This window comes from Kryptolebias marmoratus, linkage group LG8 (assembly GCF_001649575.2).
Source record: "Kryptolebias marmoratus isolate JLee-2015 linkage group LG8, ASM164957v2, whole genome shotgun sequence".
In the NCBI taxonomy this organism is placed as follows: domain Eukaryota; kingdom Metazoa; phylum Chordata; class Actinopteri; order Cyprinodontiformes; family Rivulidae; genus Kryptolebias; species Kryptolebias marmoratus.
The window spans coordinates 15,104,149-15,124,599 of NC_051437.1; the positions used below are offsets into that span (position 1 = coordinate 15,104,149).

At 39.9% G+C, this 20,451-nt stretch overlaps 1 protein-coding gene and 1 long non-coding RNA gene across 2 annotated transcripts in view; both read right to left on the reverse strand.

Moving 5' to 3' along the window:
- The window catches only part of LOC119617262, a 38,581-nt gene extending 26,533 nt beyond the window's left edge, over window positions 1-12,048 (reverse strand). Inside the window, exons 1-3 of the long non-coding RNA XR_005233477.1 lie at window positions 11,991-12,048; window positions 10,955-11,064; window positions 10,468-10,508 (exon numbers count right to left, since the gene is read on the reverse strand). This is a non-coding gene — a long non-coding RNA (uncharacterized LOC119617262). The remainder of the gene's footprint in view (window positions 1-10,467; window positions 10,509-10,954; window positions 11,065-11,990) is intronic.
- Window positions 12,049-12,921: 873 nt separating this feature from the next.
- The window catches only part of zgc:158828 (probable ATP-dependent RNA helicase DHX35), a 7,936-nt gene continuing 406 nt past the window's right edge, over window positions 12,922-20,451 (reverse strand). Inside the window, exons 2-21 of the mRNA XM_017414988.2 lie at window positions 20,234-20,361; window positions 19,991-20,083; window positions 19,675-19,752; window positions 19,450-19,554; window positions 19,288-19,349; window positions 18,248-18,317; window positions 18,102-18,161; window positions 17,597-17,709; window positions 17,406-17,502; window positions 17,134-17,292; window positions 16,703-16,913; window positions 16,475-16,599; window positions 16,173-16,227; window positions 15,831-16,021; window positions 15,633-15,710; window positions 15,382-15,511; window positions 15,183-15,264; window positions 14,992-15,063; window positions 14,598-14,709; window positions 12,922-14,420 (exon numbers count right to left, since the gene is read on the reverse strand). Coding sequence (XP_017270477.1) covers window positions 14,382-14,420; window positions 14,598-14,709; window positions 14,992-15,063; window positions 15,183-15,264; window positions 15,382-15,511; window positions 15,633-15,710; window positions 15,831-16,021; window positions 16,173-16,227; window positions 16,475-16,599; window positions 16,703-16,913; window positions 17,134-17,292; window positions 17,406-17,502; window positions 17,597-17,709; window positions 18,102-18,161; window positions 18,248-18,317; window positions 19,288-19,349; window positions 19,450-19,554; window positions 19,675-19,752; window positions 19,991-20,083; window positions 20,234-20,361 — 2,060 coding nt within the window. The 3' untranslated portion in view covers window positions 12,922-14,381. The remainder of the gene's footprint in view (window positions 14,421-14,597; window positions 14,710-14,991; window positions 15,064-15,182; window positions 15,265-15,381; window positions 15,512-15,632; window positions 15,711-15,830; window positions 16,022-16,172; window positions 16,228-16,474; window positions 16,600-16,702; window positions 16,914-17,133; window positions 17,293-17,405; window positions 17,503-17,596; window positions 17,710-18,101; window positions 18,162-18,247; window positions 18,318-19,287; window positions 19,350-19,449; window positions 19,555-19,674; window positions 19,753-19,990; window positions 20,084-20,233; window positions 20,362-20,451) is intronic.

Here is a 20,451-nt window from a genome sequence, read left to right on the forward strand (position 1 = left end):
GTGAAAATAAATCTGTTCCTTCAGTTTAGTAAACACAGATTTGCAGCAACGATTGTGTGTATATATGCAGCAGGTGTTGTGGAGAGTTGTGCTTTCAGTGCAAAGCTGGGGTGGGGTGGGGGGTGGGACACATCTCAGTGAGGAAACAAAAGTCAAACACAACACCTGCTCTGAATCTGTCTACAAACTGCAACATCCGATGAAATTATTCAGGAAGATCATCAGTAATCACTTTCGTGGCACCATAATCACATCAGATATTTATGGATAATACATTTAGGACTTCTGTTAATGTTATTCAAACAGTTAAATAAGAAAGTAGAAAATTATTTTATTTTATTTTTTATTCTTTTGACTTCAGTCAGTCTCTGACCTCACAGTCTGCTCTGCATGGACACAAATGGTACTTGTTCAACTCAGAGTATAACTTGTTTTGAATAAAAAAAAGGTTGTAACAAATTTATTTTATTTCCTCCTTTAGGAAGGTGAAGTTTATGATTTAATAATGATTTGTTTTTAATCCTGGCAGTGAGAATCTGTTCAGCTTTATTACTGAACCCAAATACTGCTTCATTGTGTTTTCAAAAAGAATTACAGTAGTATTGCCTGCTTCAGGAGATATTTTGCTAACAGACAGACAAATACTTCATTGCCCACCTTTCATTGCAGCAAGCAAAAGTGTTATCAAATGAATGCCAAGTTTACTAAACTGAGAGAATGAATTTCCTTGATTTGTGTCTAAACATAAATGACTAAATTTCTCATAATCAACATTTAAGTGTCCCTATACACATTTATCTCACATTTATCTAAATGGTGTTCACTTTGTTCAGAAATGGTTTATTTGAAACATCCAGTTAATGCAAAGTACTTGCAGCAAAGTTGGTGACAAGTCATCACCTATGCACCCTAAGAAGACACTAGTTTAGAGAAACGGTATGGAGAAACACTACATCCTTAACATGTTTAGGAACTACAACACTACTTTTGATTCTTCAGAGGCTAAGGCATTGCTGTTCCTCACCATGTAGTAACAATTATAGTTTGTTGCAGCTCAAGATATTCACTTTTATGTTGGTTTCATGCTTGACTTGATTGTAATACAGTCAAGTTTACGGTAAATGTTTTGTTTTAAAATTATCATCAGAGTTCCTCTCAGTGCTGGTCCTTGCTTGATGTTAAATTTGATTAGTGCATTTAAAACATGTAAACTTTAGCAGCTTAGCTACAGAAATCTCACATTATCTTCCTCACCCTTTGAGTGAAGAACTTTTACTTTTTATACACTTTTCACTCCCGCACCCTTGATCAAATCTCACAGCCAAAGTGAAAATTAGATACAACATGCATGAGCAAACAACTCTTCTTCCCTTCCTCCACACCAACAAGCCATGTCCCTCGCCTCGTCAGGCCCTGTGGGTTTCAGGGGGCAGGAAGGACCAGAGAGGGTACAAGCTTACACTAACGATAGGGGAAACTATGTCCAGTCGGCTGGAGCCTGGGATGGAACAGAAGACCCCCGCACTATTGTTCTGCCAACACGCTGACAGCCAGTGATTTAGGACCAGAGCTGCCCAGGAGCGTTAGGGGAGGAACAGGAGCAAGGGAGGTCACAGAGAGGCTCCACGGGCGCCCTTCAACAATCCTACCCGAATCCCTCCATCCATGAGACGGCAAAATGAATCATGGCTGACCCAGTGCAGGGCCTGGGCCTGGCCTCTCTCCACCACCATACATCCCTTCCATCGACCCCCTCCTCTCCCTGGAAAAACATGACAAATTTGGTGTTTATTTACTTAAAAAGACCTGAAGAAAGAGCAAAGGGGGCAGGTAAAAAACTGTGTAAAATCGATACAGAGTTAGTAGTTCCTGCCCTGCTGCTGCTCTTCCTTGTTTGAGAGGCAGAAGAAATATAAGCCTAGGCCTAATAAGGACCCCAGGTGGAGGAGGGATGCAGGTGTCTTCAGCAAGCTGCACATATTTGAAGGGAAATGGAGAAAAAGGGGAAAGCAACAGAGTATCTAGCACAAAAAAACCCAACTAAATTACACCTTTAAACACATCTATTAATTGACTAGCAAAAGATTTTAGTTAATTGTGAATGATAACTATTGTTTTGGAGTGGACAGATATATTGAGTTTGAACAGTGACAAAGAAAGAAAAAAGAATAACAGAAAACATTACAGACGAAGTCCAAACTGTGGATGATATATGTGCAAAGTCAGAGACATGTGAGATAAAATTGGTCTCCAAGTTTGACTCCAGACAGCAGAGCATTGAATCTACAGAGGCTCTGCTCTCACCACATGACAGGGAGAAAACAGATAAGGCTTGCTCTCAGGGGGAGAGGGAGGGTGGCCATCAAGCCAACCCCCTAAAAAGAAATAGCAGCGGTGAGCTGTCAAGGTTTCTGTCATATCCTACATCACCTCAGCCGCCCATTCCATCCCATCTCTGGCAAACCATGCAGACTGCTACAGCCAAGGATGAAAGTGCTGGAAAATGGGAGTCATTGTAAACTATTTTCTGCCCTGGAGCCCCCACCACCACCATCCTCTCCATCTCCACCCCTCTTCTTCCCAACTGCTCTTGAAGACAAATGGGTCCGGGGCAATGACAGAGTGCCTGGTCCACAAATCACCAGCGGCCGGTCTGCTCGTCCACTGCTTCCTCTTCCCCCACTGCCCCCTCCCTCCGCCTAACCTCAGCCCCCCCATTCCCGGCCGCTCCATTAGTCATGTGCACACGGGCAGCAGCCAACAGCCGTAATTAGACAAGGACAAATCGCCAGCCACGGACACAGACGAGTCCGGCCGCTAAATAAGGCCCTTCCATGCTGAAGGGTGGGCGGCAAAAAAAGGCCAAGAAGAAGTCTGGGGTGTCAGAGAGAAAGGAAGGGAGGAGTTGCGACTGTCCAACTCACGAAGCAATCCACTTGGCATGGCCTGGAATGGCCACTCATTACTATCAGCCCAACAGCTGGCACTCTCATCTACCTCATTAACCCCCAAACTAAACTCCAACACCACTGTTAGCCTATACTTCATATCTACTTCAAATAGTAGCATTTAGGTCCAGAATGGTCTAAGTTAATCTTCTGTGTCACACATTGGTTTTGAATTTTTTTTTTTTTCTTTAAGAAAAATTCTGTGCTGTTTCTGGCAAGCCATCATGAAAAGTATAATCTTTATCAATTTGAAACTTTGAAAGTGCCGAAATGGGTAAATACGGGGTCGGAGGTTATTCTACAAAAAGTTCGGAAACAAGACATTCACATTCCAGTCAATGCAGCACCACTACGTCACTTGTTTTTGTGGTGGTCAAACCAACTCTAAATAAATAAATTAAGTAAGTATTGCAAAGCTGGAGCAATAAAGTGCAATAAAGAGGTTTCAAGGTACATTAGGTGTAACATAAGAAGACTGAAATTACTAAAAATGAGAACTCACCGAATCCGATTACACATGGATGAAGAAACCGGCAGTCAACAAAATATAAATTAGAGCTATATGAGGGTAGAGCAGGCTGAATCCACTGAGAATATCAGTAACAATTGCGTTGGCCGGGTCAGAGCTGAAACATACTCCCTGGGCATAAGGGGCTCAACAAGAAACTGACCACCACACACACACACACACACCTACTCACGCACACTCACACACTGCATGCTCCACTAGAGCAAACTTTATTGATCCGCCACCTAATTTCCTAATTAGTTTTTATTGGATTTCATAATTGTCGTCAGGGCACATCAAAAGAAACTCAAAACCCCAGCAAGATTTTCTGCCCTCCTCAACATAATTTTTTTAAACTGTAAAAATGAAGCCATGTATTCAATTGCAAGTCCCCAGCTGTGAGAGCAACTCTGTTTTTTTTTTTAACTTCCCCTCCAGAACTCCTTGGACAGCAAACACTGCACAAACACACCATTTCTCCCATGTGCAGTAACTGATGTTTAGCATTGCACATTTTCTGCATGATCTGCTGCTATTTGTCACACTGCTCTCTCCGCAGTTGCCTCTTACTTGTAGTACTTGTTAAACATACTGCAGTACGAAGCCTGGAAAAATGTGGAGATAGCGGAAAAAAAAGCACAGTACTAAATCCGATTCTGGTCACTGGTTGTTTAACCTTTTACTTTTTTGTGTGTGTTTTTAAAACCAAGTAAGCCAACTCTCATCAGCAAAACTTTTTCCCCACATCTTTTGCTTTCTAATGTTCGTGCTTACAAGCTAAATTACCCCAACACTGTTTATGCTCAACAGAGGAAATATCTTTCAGAAGCGTGACAATGGAACAGCTGCCTGCAAATCAGCAATATGAAGGACTGAACGTTGGAAGAAATACTACACTCGAAAAACTAGGCGTGATCTTGAGGGGGTGCGAAGACAAAGAACATACATTTTCTTGATTTACATTTGGGAACAAATAGGTCCACTAAGAAACAGTGGAAGAGATTTCCAAATCAGGCAGCTTAGTCTCCCTTTAGACCACGAGCCTCAGCCTCTTCACTAACATCTTTGTATCCTATTTGTTCAAGATCAGAGATTTAAGAGACAAAACATTAGTCTGTACATAGAGACTGTCAATGGAAACAACTATCCTGATGCTGAAGCATAAGAAAGCAACTAGGAGAGTACTATAACCTCCTCTTTATGAGCTTAGTTAAACTCAATAAACGCTCACAGCCAGATGTTATACAGCCACAACAGCAAAGTTCTCTCCTTTTCCTCTTTGTTATGAACCACTTTCTGTGAAATCTCGCATGATGACACCAACACAGCAGCTTTTAAATGAGGTTAGATGTGGCGGCGGAAAAAGGTAAAGAGAGTAAGAGATGTTTTGGGATTCTTATTATTCCCAGCAGACTACCAATAACATTGGACGAGGCAAGTGTGCAAGTTAGATACTTTGTCAATTAGTTTATTTTCACATTTAGAGTATTAAGCGTAGACATTTTGAAATATAAAAGAACAAAAACGCTTTGTATATACACAGACGTGACATATTTAAAGGGAAACGTAGACGTTTGACCCCTATAAGATTAGATGATTGAAAATCAATACAGTGTTGCCCTGAAAATTCAGTTTTTTTAAATGATTTATCACTGTTATGATAAAACATTTAAACAAATGGAAGGGGTCTCCGACAATTAAAGGACACAATGCAGTCAATGACTGCTTTAAGCAGAAAAATGTTCCAAATTATTTGCAGTTCCAAGATTTTCATCCAACTTATGATTGGTAGAAGTTTATGAAGCATAATTATTGAGCAGCTTCTCTCACCATCAAGGTGAAAAGAGCTGTCTTCTGACAAAAATATTTGGCTGAGATCCCACTAAAAAAAAGAAAAAGAAAAAACAGAACACGAGGTAAGAAATGACGTGCATGGCATTAAGAGCAGAGCTGGGTAGTTATCAGGTGTGTGTATGTTTATATCTTAGGGAAATAAAGAGTGTGTGAGAGTTTGTATACACAAACTGTCAACCAAAGTTGTAGAGTGAGTGGTGAGATGGCAGAAAAATTAAAAATTAAAGCCCTTTTTACACAAAACTTTGGTATGATTAACAGTTTTATGAAGTGTGCCACAAACCCTACGGCAAATACGTATCTAAAGAACTGAGATCAACAAAACTTCCTATCAAATCAACCCCCCCAAAAAAGGTGACAAATATTGTCAGATTGTAGTATAATGTCCAAGAGTATGAAAACAATACAGTCGCAACCCTACAAATACACTGAACACCAGGGTAACCAGAGGATCTGATCTTTCAACAAGGCACAGGAGCCCGTTCACACACAGATTCAGCCTCTTTGTTAAAAAAAATGAAGCTTGTTTGTTTTTACTTTTTCTTAATTCAAACCTGGCAAAGTGAGGTATTTCAGGTCGGTGTCAGCATGAGCTTAAACACACACACACACACAAGGCTGGCATTGCAGGTACAGCAATGTGAAAGCATCACTGTTGGTTAGAACAAAGCGCTGCTCGTGCTGCCTCCCACTCACACCTACTTGCCAACTCAGTTCTGTGACTCCCTCTGTTGCAGCCTCGGATGTGTATTAGCATTGGATCAACTTCAGCTCCTCGTTTTTGTTTTGGTACTTTCACACAGAACACAAATACAGGAAAAGCGCATCTCAGGTCCTGCTTGAAAGTGTTGTGTTAAGGAGCTTTTGTCACTGTGCCATAAAAATAGCATCAGACCAAAAAAAAACTTCTATAATAAAAGACGAGTTGGATGAATTCATCGTTGTTCTCCTTCAGTCTTCTCCCAAACAGAATGGGTTAGTCCAGTCTGAAGAGGCTCTAAATGGCTCCAAACCTGTCTCACATCAACCTTCGTTCACACTGAGGTGAAACTCCGGGGCCCAGGAAAGCAGAACAAACCTAAATCCCAGTGAAGATGTTTTTGGCCTTGATCACCGTGCCCATCGATCCCTGGCTGATTCCCACTCAGATACGTCTTATTTTATTAGTGGCTTCGGCCTTCTGCCGCCCCATTCCACTGTGATCAATACTAGCATGGGGATGGCCCTTATTTTTCACTTTTAGTGCCTTCACGCTGTTTAACCGTGTCACCTGATAAACGACAGGCCCTCCCCAAACACTGATTTCCTATTGATTTCTCCCTCATTCAGCCATACCTTCCTTCGTCACTCTTCCATTGTTTTTTATCCCCAGTTATCTCTTCTGTCCTATCTCTATACCTTGACCCCGCATCCGCAGGGAGCGTAGGTCATCTCGCTCAAAAGCAGTTTGTGAAACACGGCACAAAAATACCGCCCATACTCATCTTTGGAGGTAAGACGGCCAACCTTTCAGGCACTGAGATGTTCGTGCTGAAAGGTAGGATTGTGTTTCCTATTTTCCATCATTATCCACCAATTGGCCCACACACAAACAGTGGTGAAGATCTATCTGTGTGCATTAAGCATCGACCAAGCTGGATGCAGTGAGCACCACGCAACAGATGTTATGACAACCTGGAGGGAGACAGCTCCATCCATCATCCTCTGAAGTCCTGATGATCGAAGCAGGGTTTGGAGGGAGTAGGGTTTGTGGAGGAAAAAGGCTCTGGGTGTTCCACCTGGGTAACATGCAATCCACTTACACGGATTCTATTGGGCTATAACTATATAAACACATCTGATATCTGGGTACTGTAGACGGTGAAAACAGATGAACAGCACAAATGAAGAAATAAGATTAAGGTGATCTGAAATTTAATTTATAAAACTGGATCTAAATTTGGGAGAAAAGAAATTATGGGAAAAGAGAATTAATGTGCTGTTTGGCTGCATTACTTCAATCAGCTTCTCTTTCCTTAGACAGTACATTATTTATGCAAAATTAAACCTGCTTCTATTCCTGCTTGGTCTGGCTCATCCACTCAGTTACCTCTTTATTGATCTCTCATCAAAAGCACTTCTGTAAATCCAGCCTGCTCCTCCCAGACTTACAGCCATTAATGCCAATAAATATGGACCTCTTATCACCAAATGCTTATGATACCAACTTCATTTTCTAATTCACAGGACAATACAATTATCTTATCGTTGTGAACCTCGTGTGTTTAAGTCTGGTAAATACATTAATTATGTAGTTTACTGTGTTTTTGTTTACATATTTACTAAATGCAGCAAAAAAGAAAAAAATGACTTGTTGATGTTCAGTGGAAATCTCTGCAAAGATATTCCCAGACTTTCTCTGTATGTCTCACTGAAAATGAAAACACAGCGTAGAGTATCAAACAAGTTGAAGTTCTGTGTGTGGACAATTTTTATTTGGGAGCCCTGCTATTATCTACAATAATAGCCTTACTTGTTGTTATGTAGGCTAGGTGAAAATTAAAATATCACCTCTTTCTTTGTTTCTTTGAGAGTGATGAGTTCTTGGGCACTTTGCATTATTATTATTGCAATAAACTGATTAATAAAAGCAGAAGTTGTACAATTTTGTAATTTCATAACCCTTAAACTCATAGTTCAAGTCTGGAGAGATTTTAATTCAATAGTGTAGAAACAAAGAATGATGCTGAATGTGTTTTTACTCTACCTCTGACTCAGTTTTACCAAAAAAAAAAAAAAAAAAAACCACTGTATGGCTGCATACTTTGGGTGTTTCTTTATCAGTCCATATTATTATTTTATTAGTATTATTATTTTATATAATTATTTATTAATAAATTATTTATAGGAGAAGTCTGTATGAATTTGATGGGCTGCTGTCATCATATTTCCTTGTGACTAGGTCAGATGTTTCCAGTGAGACCAAGCAGCAGTGAAATTGTTAATCTGTCACCAGTTTATGTTAAACTTGTGGAAAAAAAATATTAATTAGGGTTGCTGATACCTTTGAAATGCCTCGACTTGAACTACTTACTGGTTGAAAATTGTTATTTTTTTTGCTGTTGAAACTACATCAGCGTGGATATTCTGTGTGCATGAAAACAACTAGCATCACAACATACAGTAACTTACTTTTCAAAACACAAAGTTTAGGTTTTTACCTGGTGCAGGAACATAAAAAACAAAGAGAGGAAACTTTACACATATAGAGTGAATAATTAAATACCATCTGCAAAGACATCTACTTGCATGACCTGGCGTCTTTCATTAGCCCCTGCCATCCACTCTTTAACAGTGGGTTAAGTGATAAATTGACATTTACAGCGTGCCCTGCCAAGTAACACTGGGTACAGAGCACACGAGAAACTGGCTGTGAAGCAATAACTGGAAAACAGGCAAGAGATTTTCTATTAACACAAGGAGAGAGGAGTAAGAGAGGTTGGGGGCTATGTGAAAACCATTGTCTTGAACAAAACTGCACTGCTTTTCCAGCCACCCCAGTGTTTAAAGTTTCCAGGCAACAGGCATGAAGGAGCTCTAGCACCAGCTAGTGGAAGTGGAGTTTCACTGCCAAGACAGTCCTCACCAAACACATTAATCATGAGCAGGGGAGTGTAAAATTCAATCGGCTCCTTCCATCCATTTCATGTGAAGCAGACTGAAGGCCGGCCTTGTAGTGCCTGAGAAGGGAAGGATGAAAAAAAGGGGGGAAAAAGAAAAAAGGAGCTCCCTACACTTCATCAGAACCCCTACTTCATAACAAATGGAGTGTCTCTCTGGCGGAGGAGTGCCATCAGAAACACGCGTTCTCTCTATCCATTTAATTCCGGCAGTGGAAGAAGGGTCAGGGAGGGAGCAGTGGGCGCGTGTTCTGCTCTCCGCTCGCCGCTTCTCCAGTCACACAGTAAAGTACCTTTTAGGAATTGTTTCTCAATAAGAAATGATCAGTCCATTTATCTGCACCAGGCGGGCCTGTCTCTTTACCCAGACCTCCAATATTTTTCGTTTGACCTGATCAGGGCTATAAACTAGACCGAGACACTTTCAATTTGTCACCCGAGGAGGCCTCTGTGAGTCCCGTGCTACTGATTGCATCCACACTCCCAAATGTAAAAATTCCTCAGCTACTTGAAATCTCTTGGATTTTTTTTTTTGTATACATGTATACAGCTGCTTAGAGATAAAGCCAATTTCGAATAAAAAATTCTCCATTATCACATTATAACATTCTTTTCTAAATTTAAAGAGTGGCAAATAAAACAGGCAGTTGCAAAATAGTATTTTTTCACAAGCCTGCAAAATCTGTACCTCATCCCTAACAAGTACAAACAAAAACAAGTAAATTCCATCTGAAACTTCCGTATTAACTAATGCATGGTTAACTGTGACAGTACCTTGGTATTGTGTTGGTTTGTTTCTTTATCTTTTATTTTAAGGGCATCTTATTGCCTCTCTCCGTTTAAATCCAACTGCTGATGATGACCTTAAATTTCATGGCCAAGTAGTTGCATATTTACTTAAATGAATAAGATGCATTTTAAATGTGTCATAAAAATGTTGAAAGTTACTGAGAAAATGACTAAGAATTAAGCTAAATCTACAGATCCTTTTTTGTCCATTTTTGACTGATTCAAATAACTAGCAAATTAACTCACACCACTAAATTTATGCATTAAGCTCATATGTAAAGTACATTTTGAACTTCACTGATAAAAAATCTAAAAACACAAAAAAAGCAGTCACTCCTGATTATCCATCGAGTGGAAAAATATTAACCACTTTGTTTTCTTTCAAAACATGTACAAACTTTGAACTGGGGATAATTACAAGTCACACATGGATTGCTTTCCCATCAAACCCTTTAAGACAGTTAAACATTCCTCAAATTGGATGGAGCATGTCAATGATTTTTTTTTTTGACAGCACGGAAATATGGTGAGGAACACTCGAGCACATACGCACAACCTGTTCAAACTGCTGCGTGGTCCGAGTCACACGCGTGCAATTAATCACTGATGCCTCCGGCTGTCACCTCACATACATTTGGTTATACAACACTAATGGGCAACTGGGCACAACTGAAAAACACATGTACTGATGTAGCCTTTTGTCTCTTACCTGTTTCTTGTCCTCCGAGTAAATGTCAGCAGGGAGGATTCCTAAAATAAAGAGATAAATGACATTTAAGATATAAGACAAATGTTTCTGTGGTACTGTAAGAAAATAAACTATGCTGCAGGTGCATTACACAATCCAGTTCTTGTTTAATGAACAATACACTGACTTGTGTATTTAAAAGGCAATACAAACTGATATATTTATATGAATGAAACTATAGAGATTACTTAAAATACAGAATACTCACACACAGAAAGAGTCAGACTAATGTTGACACTGTTTACGCTGCCGTCCCCCCTCAACACTTATTTTCTCATCTGCATAATATCTCTGTATGTTCTTTACATAATCTCAAAAGCAGATTTTTGAGCTCATCATTCATGGACTTCAGGCAGGTGTTAATTTTGCAAGAAGAAAAAAACAAGTGCATGAAGGAAAACAAAGGTTCTGTGCTGATTCTTAAATATGATCAATTTACAACATTTACCACTGAATCCACCGGCCATTGTCGACCATCGCGTCTGTTTCCTTCCTTCTCTCTGTAGGTGTGTCTGTGTTTCATGTGAAGGTTTGGCAGTTTAACATCAAGCCTCGCTGCTAACATCACAGAAAGACAAAATGCATCTGTAATGAAACATCTCCAAGGAAGACCAATTATTTCAGCAAATACTCAAATAATAGCTCCTCTACTTGTTGTGATTTTATATCCAATAAAGATAGTGTCCCTAATGGCCTTTACTGACTAATTCTCCTCAAAAATGTGTATTGTATTTAAGATGCACAGCAATTAAAACATCAAATTACCATTGCCTCTGATTGCTAACTTAAAACAATTTAAAGTAGCATCAAGATTTATTGTAGGTAAATTTTCTTTTTTTCCCGTTTTTAAAGCAAGCTTACATTTTTAATTCAATAATAATAATAAAAATAATGATAATAGTTGGTTCATCAAAGCCATTAATTCCTACCACGAGAAGGAGCAATCTATGCAACTTCTTAAGCAAACATTGGCCAACCATAAAAAGTTAAAACATCATTTTGCTAATTGGGTAATTGTTCTCTTAGCACCCTAGCTAAACAGTGAAAAACACATAATTAAAACAACATGCCAGCTTAAAAGGCAACTGTAATGAGGACAAAACATAATATAGGCCAACTATAACAAAGTTAAAAGACTTCAGCTAATTAGGTAATTAAGGCAATTGTTTTCGTAGCACACAAGCTAAACAATCCAAAACACATTTCAAGACACACATGTTAGTTTAAAAGACAACTGTAATTCATACATAACGTAACATTGCCCAACTATTTAAACTAACTAGCTAATTAATTAGATAATTGCTCTTTTGGCATACAAGCTAAACAGTGAAATACACGTTTTAAGACAAAATATCGTCTTAAAAGACAACTGAAATGCTAACATAAAATCAAATTAGTGATATATATCTGTGACACGATTTTTCTTTTAGGGAAAACGTCTACATTGAGCGTTCAATAACCAATTTGTTAAAAGATCAGACTACCAGTATCAGTGAAGCTGGATCCACGCAATAAGGACACACTGAGCATGCGCAGAGGAAGACGAAGTTTTTCCACGCGAATTCCATGTTGCTTAGCAACCACGCGTTCGCTAAGGCTGTAAACTGTAAACTGTAGAGTATTAAAATAACTTAACCCTACTTAAGTATTATTATGAACGTTTATCTGAACAACTATTTGCTCCCCCATTGACGGAACACATCATTCAACACCGTATCTGCGAAAAACTCCTAAATTGGACTGTGACGTAAACACCGGAAGCTTCTTCAAGCAGGTTGGCTGACGCGATTTAATTTTACAAGCTAAACAGCTCCTATGCAAAGCTTGGGTCTCAACGCATTCAGAGTAATGGACCAAACTTGTTTGTTTCTATAAGTTTGCTTGGATCTTTTTGTATCAAACAAATGCCTTTAATGGAGCCTCTTATCGCTTGCATTTTTTTAAAAAAGGGGGGCCTAAAAGGTGAATGTGCTGTGTGGAGCCCCAAGGGACACTTAATGAACTGGTGGGAGAACATTACAAACCTGTGACATATTTAAAGAAATAAAACCGTCATGAACTTTATAGAATAACTAACAAAACGAGTGGACCGTCTAAATTCAGTATATTAAAACTTGGTGCTTTCTCTGCAGTCCATATAGATAGTGTTTAATGTTCCTATAATATAAATAGAGTTTGATGCAACTACAGACCCACATGCTCAACACACTGCATCCCTTAACGTGTCATCTGCATGCATCATTTACAAGATACGCATTTTTTTAATAAAAATAATGAACACATACAGACACAGATAAGTGCCCTCACACCCACTGATGATCATATTAATGACTGGAGATCCAGCAGATTGTGGAACAACAGTGACACCCCATGGTAAACAGACACAGGCTGCATAAAAAGCACAGCAACAGTAGCTGATTGAACAATAAGGCTTTATTTACCAACGTCAGGAAGAAATGATAAGTGACAATTTTAATCTCAGAGGAAAGCTGCCGAACAGGCCTACAGATCGCTGTTTAAGTGCATACATATTTGGTAACCGCACAGATGAGCGTGAACAAGTCACCATGAGGACGTTTTCCTTTGAAATACACAGTAAGAAGTACCATTTAACATGCAAATGTACTTCCTTTTTAAATCTAATACATTTCAGTACATTTTTCTGTTTGCTGTATGGTATTAGTTCTGATGTAATTACCATTTTACTGAACTTACAGTTCTAACCTAAGTTCTACCAACAGGAAAAAAACAATAGTGTGGAGATGTGTAAACAACGTGGAATGTCATTTATTAATGGTAAACACCTGAAAAATTATTACTAATGAAATGTGGGTAAAAAGAAAAACAGAACTTCGATATTGTAAGAGAAGAGGCCTTTAACATAGGCCTAATGGTTAAAATCTGAAAAATTGTGGGGTTTTTGAGACCCTGAATACACATCTAAATGCTTTTTTTATTATTAATCACAGCAACATACGGCAATTTATTCTTAAGTCTAGTTTCACAGCTTTTCATTTACAATGTTTGGATGTATTTACACATCTCATCCAAGAATAAAATGTGAAACAGGCTGTTAAAGAAAAAAAAAAAAAAAAAACACTATTGGCACAGAGTGATGACAAGGCCACTAGATCTGCGCTGTACGCTGGTTAGATGGTGGAAAGACTGGAGAAAAAAGTAATGCCGTTTTTTTTTTTTTTTTCACAGTATCAACAATAAGAAGATCTGAGATTGAATTAAAAAAAGAAAAAAAAGGAAAGAAATGCATTTTTCTCGACGGAAAGCTTTTCAAAAATATATGGAACTACATCCTGTGGGAAAGTATAGAAGCTTTTAAGTTTGAAAAAATAAATCTGAGGTCAATTTAACCAATAAAACTACAAAGGCACCCAGAATATTATGGAGCAAGCACTAAGAGTCCCTCAGTAGAAACATCCTCACAGTCTGTTATCATTCATTAATTTTCTTCAACAAGAGAAAATATAGCTCTTAAAAAAAAAAATAATGAAGCCAGGTGTGGACGGGCCTGTGGCACAGGAACTGTTCCCTGGACCTGAGCCTGGTTCTAACTACTGTAAATATATTTGTATTTATATATTTATGAATAAACCACATGGCCATGCTTGAATGGGTGCCAGTCAGGCCCGCCTGGCCTCATCTCACATTCATCACTACATCCCATATATACAGCCAAAAAGCAAGTTTAGGGTGTTAATATCATCGCTAAAAATCTACAGCTTTGTCCTGTTGTTGCATGGCCACATAGTGTAGAGGGAGTTGTGCAGGTGGACATGGACAATAAATAGATATTATACCTTCATATATACAATTAATAGCAGTAACATCTTTTTTTTGTGGTTTTTTGGATGGTTGCCTTACAGGACCCTGGATCTCTTGCTGGAGAGTGAACCATGCTGAGGGATAAAAGACACCACAGTGAGCTACAAGTGATCCTGAAGACAAAGCAAGCAAGTAAATGATACCAAAAACCAAGTTTGAGAAGACATACAGTATATAGAAAGGAACAAACAGAATATGGTTGGTAATAATCACAAACAGCGTTGAGTATGGTGTTTATTTCTGTCACCAACCTTTGCCTGCTTGTAAAAGTGAGGGGCCAACTCAACCAGCCAGGACGACTCAACCGCAGTCACATCCCGCATGTAATATTTTGATGTCTGCACCACCTCATTGAAGACAACCCTGGCAAACAATTTCACCATCACATGATTGGACAAATATATTACTGGAAACTGAGCGTGGAGCACTTGGAATATAACAGCTCAGGAGTCCAAGCGGTCCTTTTTCGATAATAATATTGTACACACTGATATTGCGATGATGACAAACTGATATATCACACACGCATAACTTTATCAAATTGTGAATCCTTCAAACTCTGTGGGTTATCCTTATAGTTTTACTAGACAAGAAGGTAAAACTATTTAACACTCAACAAGGCAAAAGTGCAAATTATGTACTGACCACTTTGGAGGTTTCTCTCCATAAAGCACAGATTTGGGATGGATGTGAAGCTCTAGATCGTCTCGTAAAGTCCTGGCGAGGCAAAACAAAAAACAAGACACTTAGTCTGGTCATAAATAATTTAAAAGCACGAATAATTATACTTCGATTAAAAGTGTTACAGCACAATAAATGCTGTGTTTTACCCTCACCGGTAGGAACCAGAATGGTGAATCCGGGCAGCATTAGAAAAGAAACCAGAAACGATGCACTTCAGGATCACATCTGGGTCACCTGTGCAGAACACGCATCAATACGAATCAGTCAAACGTTCGCAAGCACCCGGTGTCGCAAGCTTCTGTGGCGTCTGTCACCTCAGCTGATCCACATATATTCACAACTCAAACACACCCTCACTGGAAGTCCGCGGCACTTTGAACTTGTTCATGAGACGTCGAAGCTGCTCTCGCACGGTCACGGCACGCAGCAGACCCTTGTAGTTAAGAAAATGTTCCTGACACCACTGCGAGCTCTTCTGATGCTGCGGGGGCGAAATGCAGAGAAAAGTCACACGGCGTCGATTAGAGTCAGCTCTGGTAAAGTTACATCGGTCACAAGAGCCCCTTTACTTCCACTGAGCAGTCTGTGTGTGCACGCTATACCTTAATAAATGCCTCATACACATTCAGCATGGTGAGGTGGTCTCCCTCGGCAACTGCAAATTTCCTGTGCTCGCGAGCCTGCAAGAACGACACAGCAAGAAAAAGGAAAAGAAAGTCGAAAATTTGTTACAGTGACAAAACCTTTTCTGCCGAAAAACAAACACGTTGTGCTCCTTCTAAAAGCCTGTTTTCACTTACGGCGACTTTCTTCTGATTGGGGGGCACAACAAAAATATTCTGAATCTGCATCATTGCTGCTATGGTGACAATCTCTTTGGAGCAGCCAAAGTTTCCCGACTCCAGGAGCATCTTAGCAAACATGGGGCTGAGGGGAAACTCGGCCATTCGCACGCCCATGGGATCGGTCAGACGGCCATATTGGTCCAGACCTGCCAAGACACGCGCAGACGGTAAAGACGCTGCTACCTGTTCCGGATAATTTGGCTTGGAGACACTTGTCATCACAGAATCATGACCACCGGACTTGTAGTTGAAGGACAGTTTGACCTTTATCCTCTTGTTGAGCACCATGTTTCTTACCTCCAAGCGCATAAAGAAGTTCCAGAGCCTGAACCATGGTTTGAGCTGGAGGAGGCTGTTAAATGATAATAAAGAGACGCGCATATGAGGCACAAAACTGGCTCTGAAAAACATGAGGAATTTATCATTTGTTGTAGTTGAGAAATCATTACCCATCTTTAAAAGCACGAAGTTAGACAGTGTGTTATGGTGCATTTTTTAGCAGAGGCCAGGGAATATTCTTATTAATTAAAATGTAATATAGCATTTCTTCACTGTGGCTGATAATATCACAGCCACTGAAAGCAAAGTGAGACACTCACGGAAAGAAAACTGAACCGCAGCACGTTGTCTATGCCTAACGCTTTGAGCTGAAGGATGACGGGAGCCAAATTCGAGCGTTGCATCTCCGGAACAGTAGAAGCAGGCAGTTTCTCAAAATCCTCCTCTGATGTAAAGAACAGACGGAATAAGAAACAAGACAGAAGCAACAATGGCGAACAAATAAATCGAACAATGGTGGGAATTTTTTCCGGTAACCTTGTACGTGCCTGTGTACAGCCTAAAGCATTTCCCAGGACGGTTTCGTCCGGCTCTGCCAGCCCTCTGGCTAGCTGAAGCTTTCGAGATAGGAGTGACCACCAGAGATTCAATGGCAGTCCGAGGATTGTAGGCCCGCAGTTTCACGAACGCACAGTCTATGACAAATACGATTCCATTTATGGTAATGGAGGTTTCCGCTATGTTAGTGGCCACTACGATCTAGGAAGAAGGAAAAACGTGGGAAAATCTTAATGTGACTGTTGTTGTTCGTTTTTCCTCATCAGCCACAGCATCAGGATGCATTCTGGATGCACAGATGCAAGGACAGACAGATGTATGGATGAATAACCCGTTCATCAATTTGGCATTACTCAAACTTTAAAGGAGAAACCCCAAAACTTCCAAGACAGTCAGATTTTTCTACAGAAAATAAATTCACCTTGCGGACAGAAGAGGGAGCCCTCTCAAACACCTTCATCTGCTCAGCATAAGGAAGACCAGAATACATGGGCAAAATTCTCAGGTGTTTCTTCATGCCGTACCGAGAAAGTGCCCTGGCCTGTTCCTGCAGAAGGGACACCACCTTCTCCACCTCCTCCTAATACAAGAGAAATAACGGCTAGTTTAACCGCCTGTGCATGTTGCATGCTGTCAAACTTTTTCACCCTGCTGCCAAATGTGAGCAAAGCAAATAAAGCCTGTTCCACTAACCTGCCCAGTGAGGAAAGCCAAGACGTCCCCATCATCCTCCGTCTCATGGATCTTCAGTACGGTCTCCACTGTGGCCTTCACATAATCTGGGACAGGACTGACAACAAAACAGAGACACCTCTGAGGTTTGAAAGAGCATTTTCAAGTTACACACAATCATTTCTTCCATGTGGACTTTGAGTCTGGACTACCTGACGGTGTAGAAGACGTCCACTGGGAAGGTGCGTCCCTCCACCGTCAGAATGGCACTCGTGTCCTTATTTAGATCTCCAGACTCGTTCAAGTTGAAGAATTCATGGAATTTCTAACAGCAATGTAACAGATAATACAGTGTAGGTTAATAAAAAAATTATTTTAGTAATAAAATTACTTTAACAACAATGTGTATTATAGGAAAGGGTTAATATGATAAATATGGTTAGGTTTTTCAACAACAGAGCAAGGAAACATCTAAATCTGACAACTGATAAGAGTCTCTTTGCATGGTTAGATAAAAGCCTTTTTAGGCAGACAGCACAGCAGATGTCTGATATGACATTCCAGCTGACGAGCTCAGAACAGTCGAGACCTAATTGTGGTTATCTTTCATCAGAGCAAGATGATTTCACCCGACACGTGCGTTTCGCCCGTGCCTGCCTTTGCTGATCTTTTTTCTCATCAGTCGAGTTTATCTGTTCATCTTAATGATGTAGTCACCTTGGCGTCAAGAGTGGCAGAGGCTACGATCACCCTCAGGTCCCGCCGCTTCTTCTGAATCTGTCCAGAAATCAGTGACAGCGGGAGTATAAGTTAGTGTTGTTGACAGTAAACGTTAGCATTATTGAACTTGTTGCTTGAAATACCTTCTTCAGCAGACCAATGGCTATATCTGTGTACAGAGTTCGCTCATGTGCTTCATCTAGCATTAACACACTAAGGATGACAGAACAAAATAGCATCTTAGTTGCCAAAAATAGCTAACCAATGGGTTGTTGTAGCTTTGACCAAAAATAACATAGAATATTGCAACTTATATATATATATAAAATGGCAAAAAAGTCAGTTTTAGCATGATGTTCCATACGGTTTCGTGAAAGTACATGCATAAAATGTTCATAACAGAATGACATTAGTATTAAAATCCAACTATATGCTTTATTTATTTCAAACAATTCTATTTATTCATTTTGAACAATATGGGGAAAGATTTAAATCTGCAGTGGGCAATCTGCTTTAAATATATTTTTTATCATGTGTGTTAACTAACTACCTCTACCCATCCCATCGGGTATTAATAAATTGGAGTGACCAAAAAGGAGGAAAACATAAATAAATTTATATTTCAGTTACAGTTCGGTAAAAGCCTCAGCCAATACAGTGTTTTGTGCCAAAACAAATAATTAGACAATCAACCTGTCTGTCTTTATTTGCCACCCACTTTTATTGTGCACTCATTGTGCGTACAAAGCTTGGATTCTTCTTCACAGTTCTGCATAAGATTTTATTTTTTCCCCAATCATTTTAAAAATCTTATGTTCTTCTTGGTCATAACAATAGGAAGAAAATGTCAAGTTGTTTTTTTTTTCATTATTATCATTGAAAAGGCATCATAAACTATATTTTTCTATTTACAAAAATGTAGAAGTTATCTATTTTTCAGAGAAGTAGGTTTTGAGGCTCAATAAAATTTATATTCACAGTAAAAGAAGCAAAAAAGAAAATAAAAAAAGTCGCTTTCTCCATGTAAATGTTCCGAAACGCAGATATAAACAAACCCGGCTTAATTTAAAAAACAAAACAAGCTCAAATGTTCAAAAATTAATCAATGTTAAAGATATGAGCTTTGAGTAAGTAAAGAACAGCTGTTTGTAAACATTTCCTTAATTGTCATTTGGTTGGTTACCTGTATTTTTTCAAAAGAGGATCAGCCATCATTTCTCGTACCAGCATGCCATCTGTTAGGAACTAAAACACACCAAATATATATATATATTTTTTAAATTACACATCAAATTAAACCAAACTCAGAAAAGCTAATTGACTAAACTCATCTTCCATTAACAACCTTGATCCTGGTGGCGTGGGGGTCAGAGCAGTCATCAAATCGGATGGTGTAGCCCACCTCGTGTCCCAGAAGGGCCCCTCGCTCCTCTGCAAGGCGGTTAGCCACCTACCGACAGAAAAGAGGGGGGAAGATATCGAATTAGAAGCAGGCACATGTCCTTCAGTGGGGACTAAAACTGAGTTGTGGGGGGAAAAAAATTAGATAACACATCAATGGAGCTCTTACAGAGATGGCAGCAACACGTCGAGGCTGCGTAACTCCAATCACTTTCCCCTCTGCTGCCCAGCCAGCCTCCAGCAGGTACTGATGGAAGGAAGATCCAAGGAAAAGGAAGAGGAGAAGAAGGCACGAATAACCGATTCTGCATATATTAGGTTTTAGCTGATGTGGTGCAAACACTGCCTCAGAACAGGAAAAAAAAGAGCCCGGTAAGAATCAGGACAAGGTCACTTTAAGTCACTATGGAAACAAGTTATTCTGTATGAAGGAGGCCAGAAAGCTGCTGCACTGAGCTGGTCTCCATTCGTTTTTGAACACTAACCTGAGGTATCTGTGTTGTCTTCCCACATCCAGTCTCACCAACTATGATTACAGTCTGGTAGCTTTCAATCAAATACAAGATGTTGTTCCTGTGCTGCAAGAGAAACAGACAAGAAAAAAAGTACATATTGTGCAAATAAAAATTACACCTAAAAGCCAGTCGAGCAAGCAAAGGCACCCTGATCTGTTGGGAAAAGAAAGTCATCTCGATCTGGCACTGAGACGTGAGAAGAAGCAGTGAAACCTTAAAAACGGGGAGTTTCTGCCGCTGCTTCTCTATGGAGAGGGCGGTGTTGGGGTTGAAGATGATGGGGGAGCCGGTAGTCTCCGAGTTGAGCTCCCGTTCCTCCGAGATCCCCGGTGCCTCGGTGCCTGGAGCGAAGCAGATGGAGGAGGAGGAGATGAGATGTTTTATTTAAAGTCAATGTTAGCAGGCTGCCGAGGCTTCAGGGGGGGGGGGGG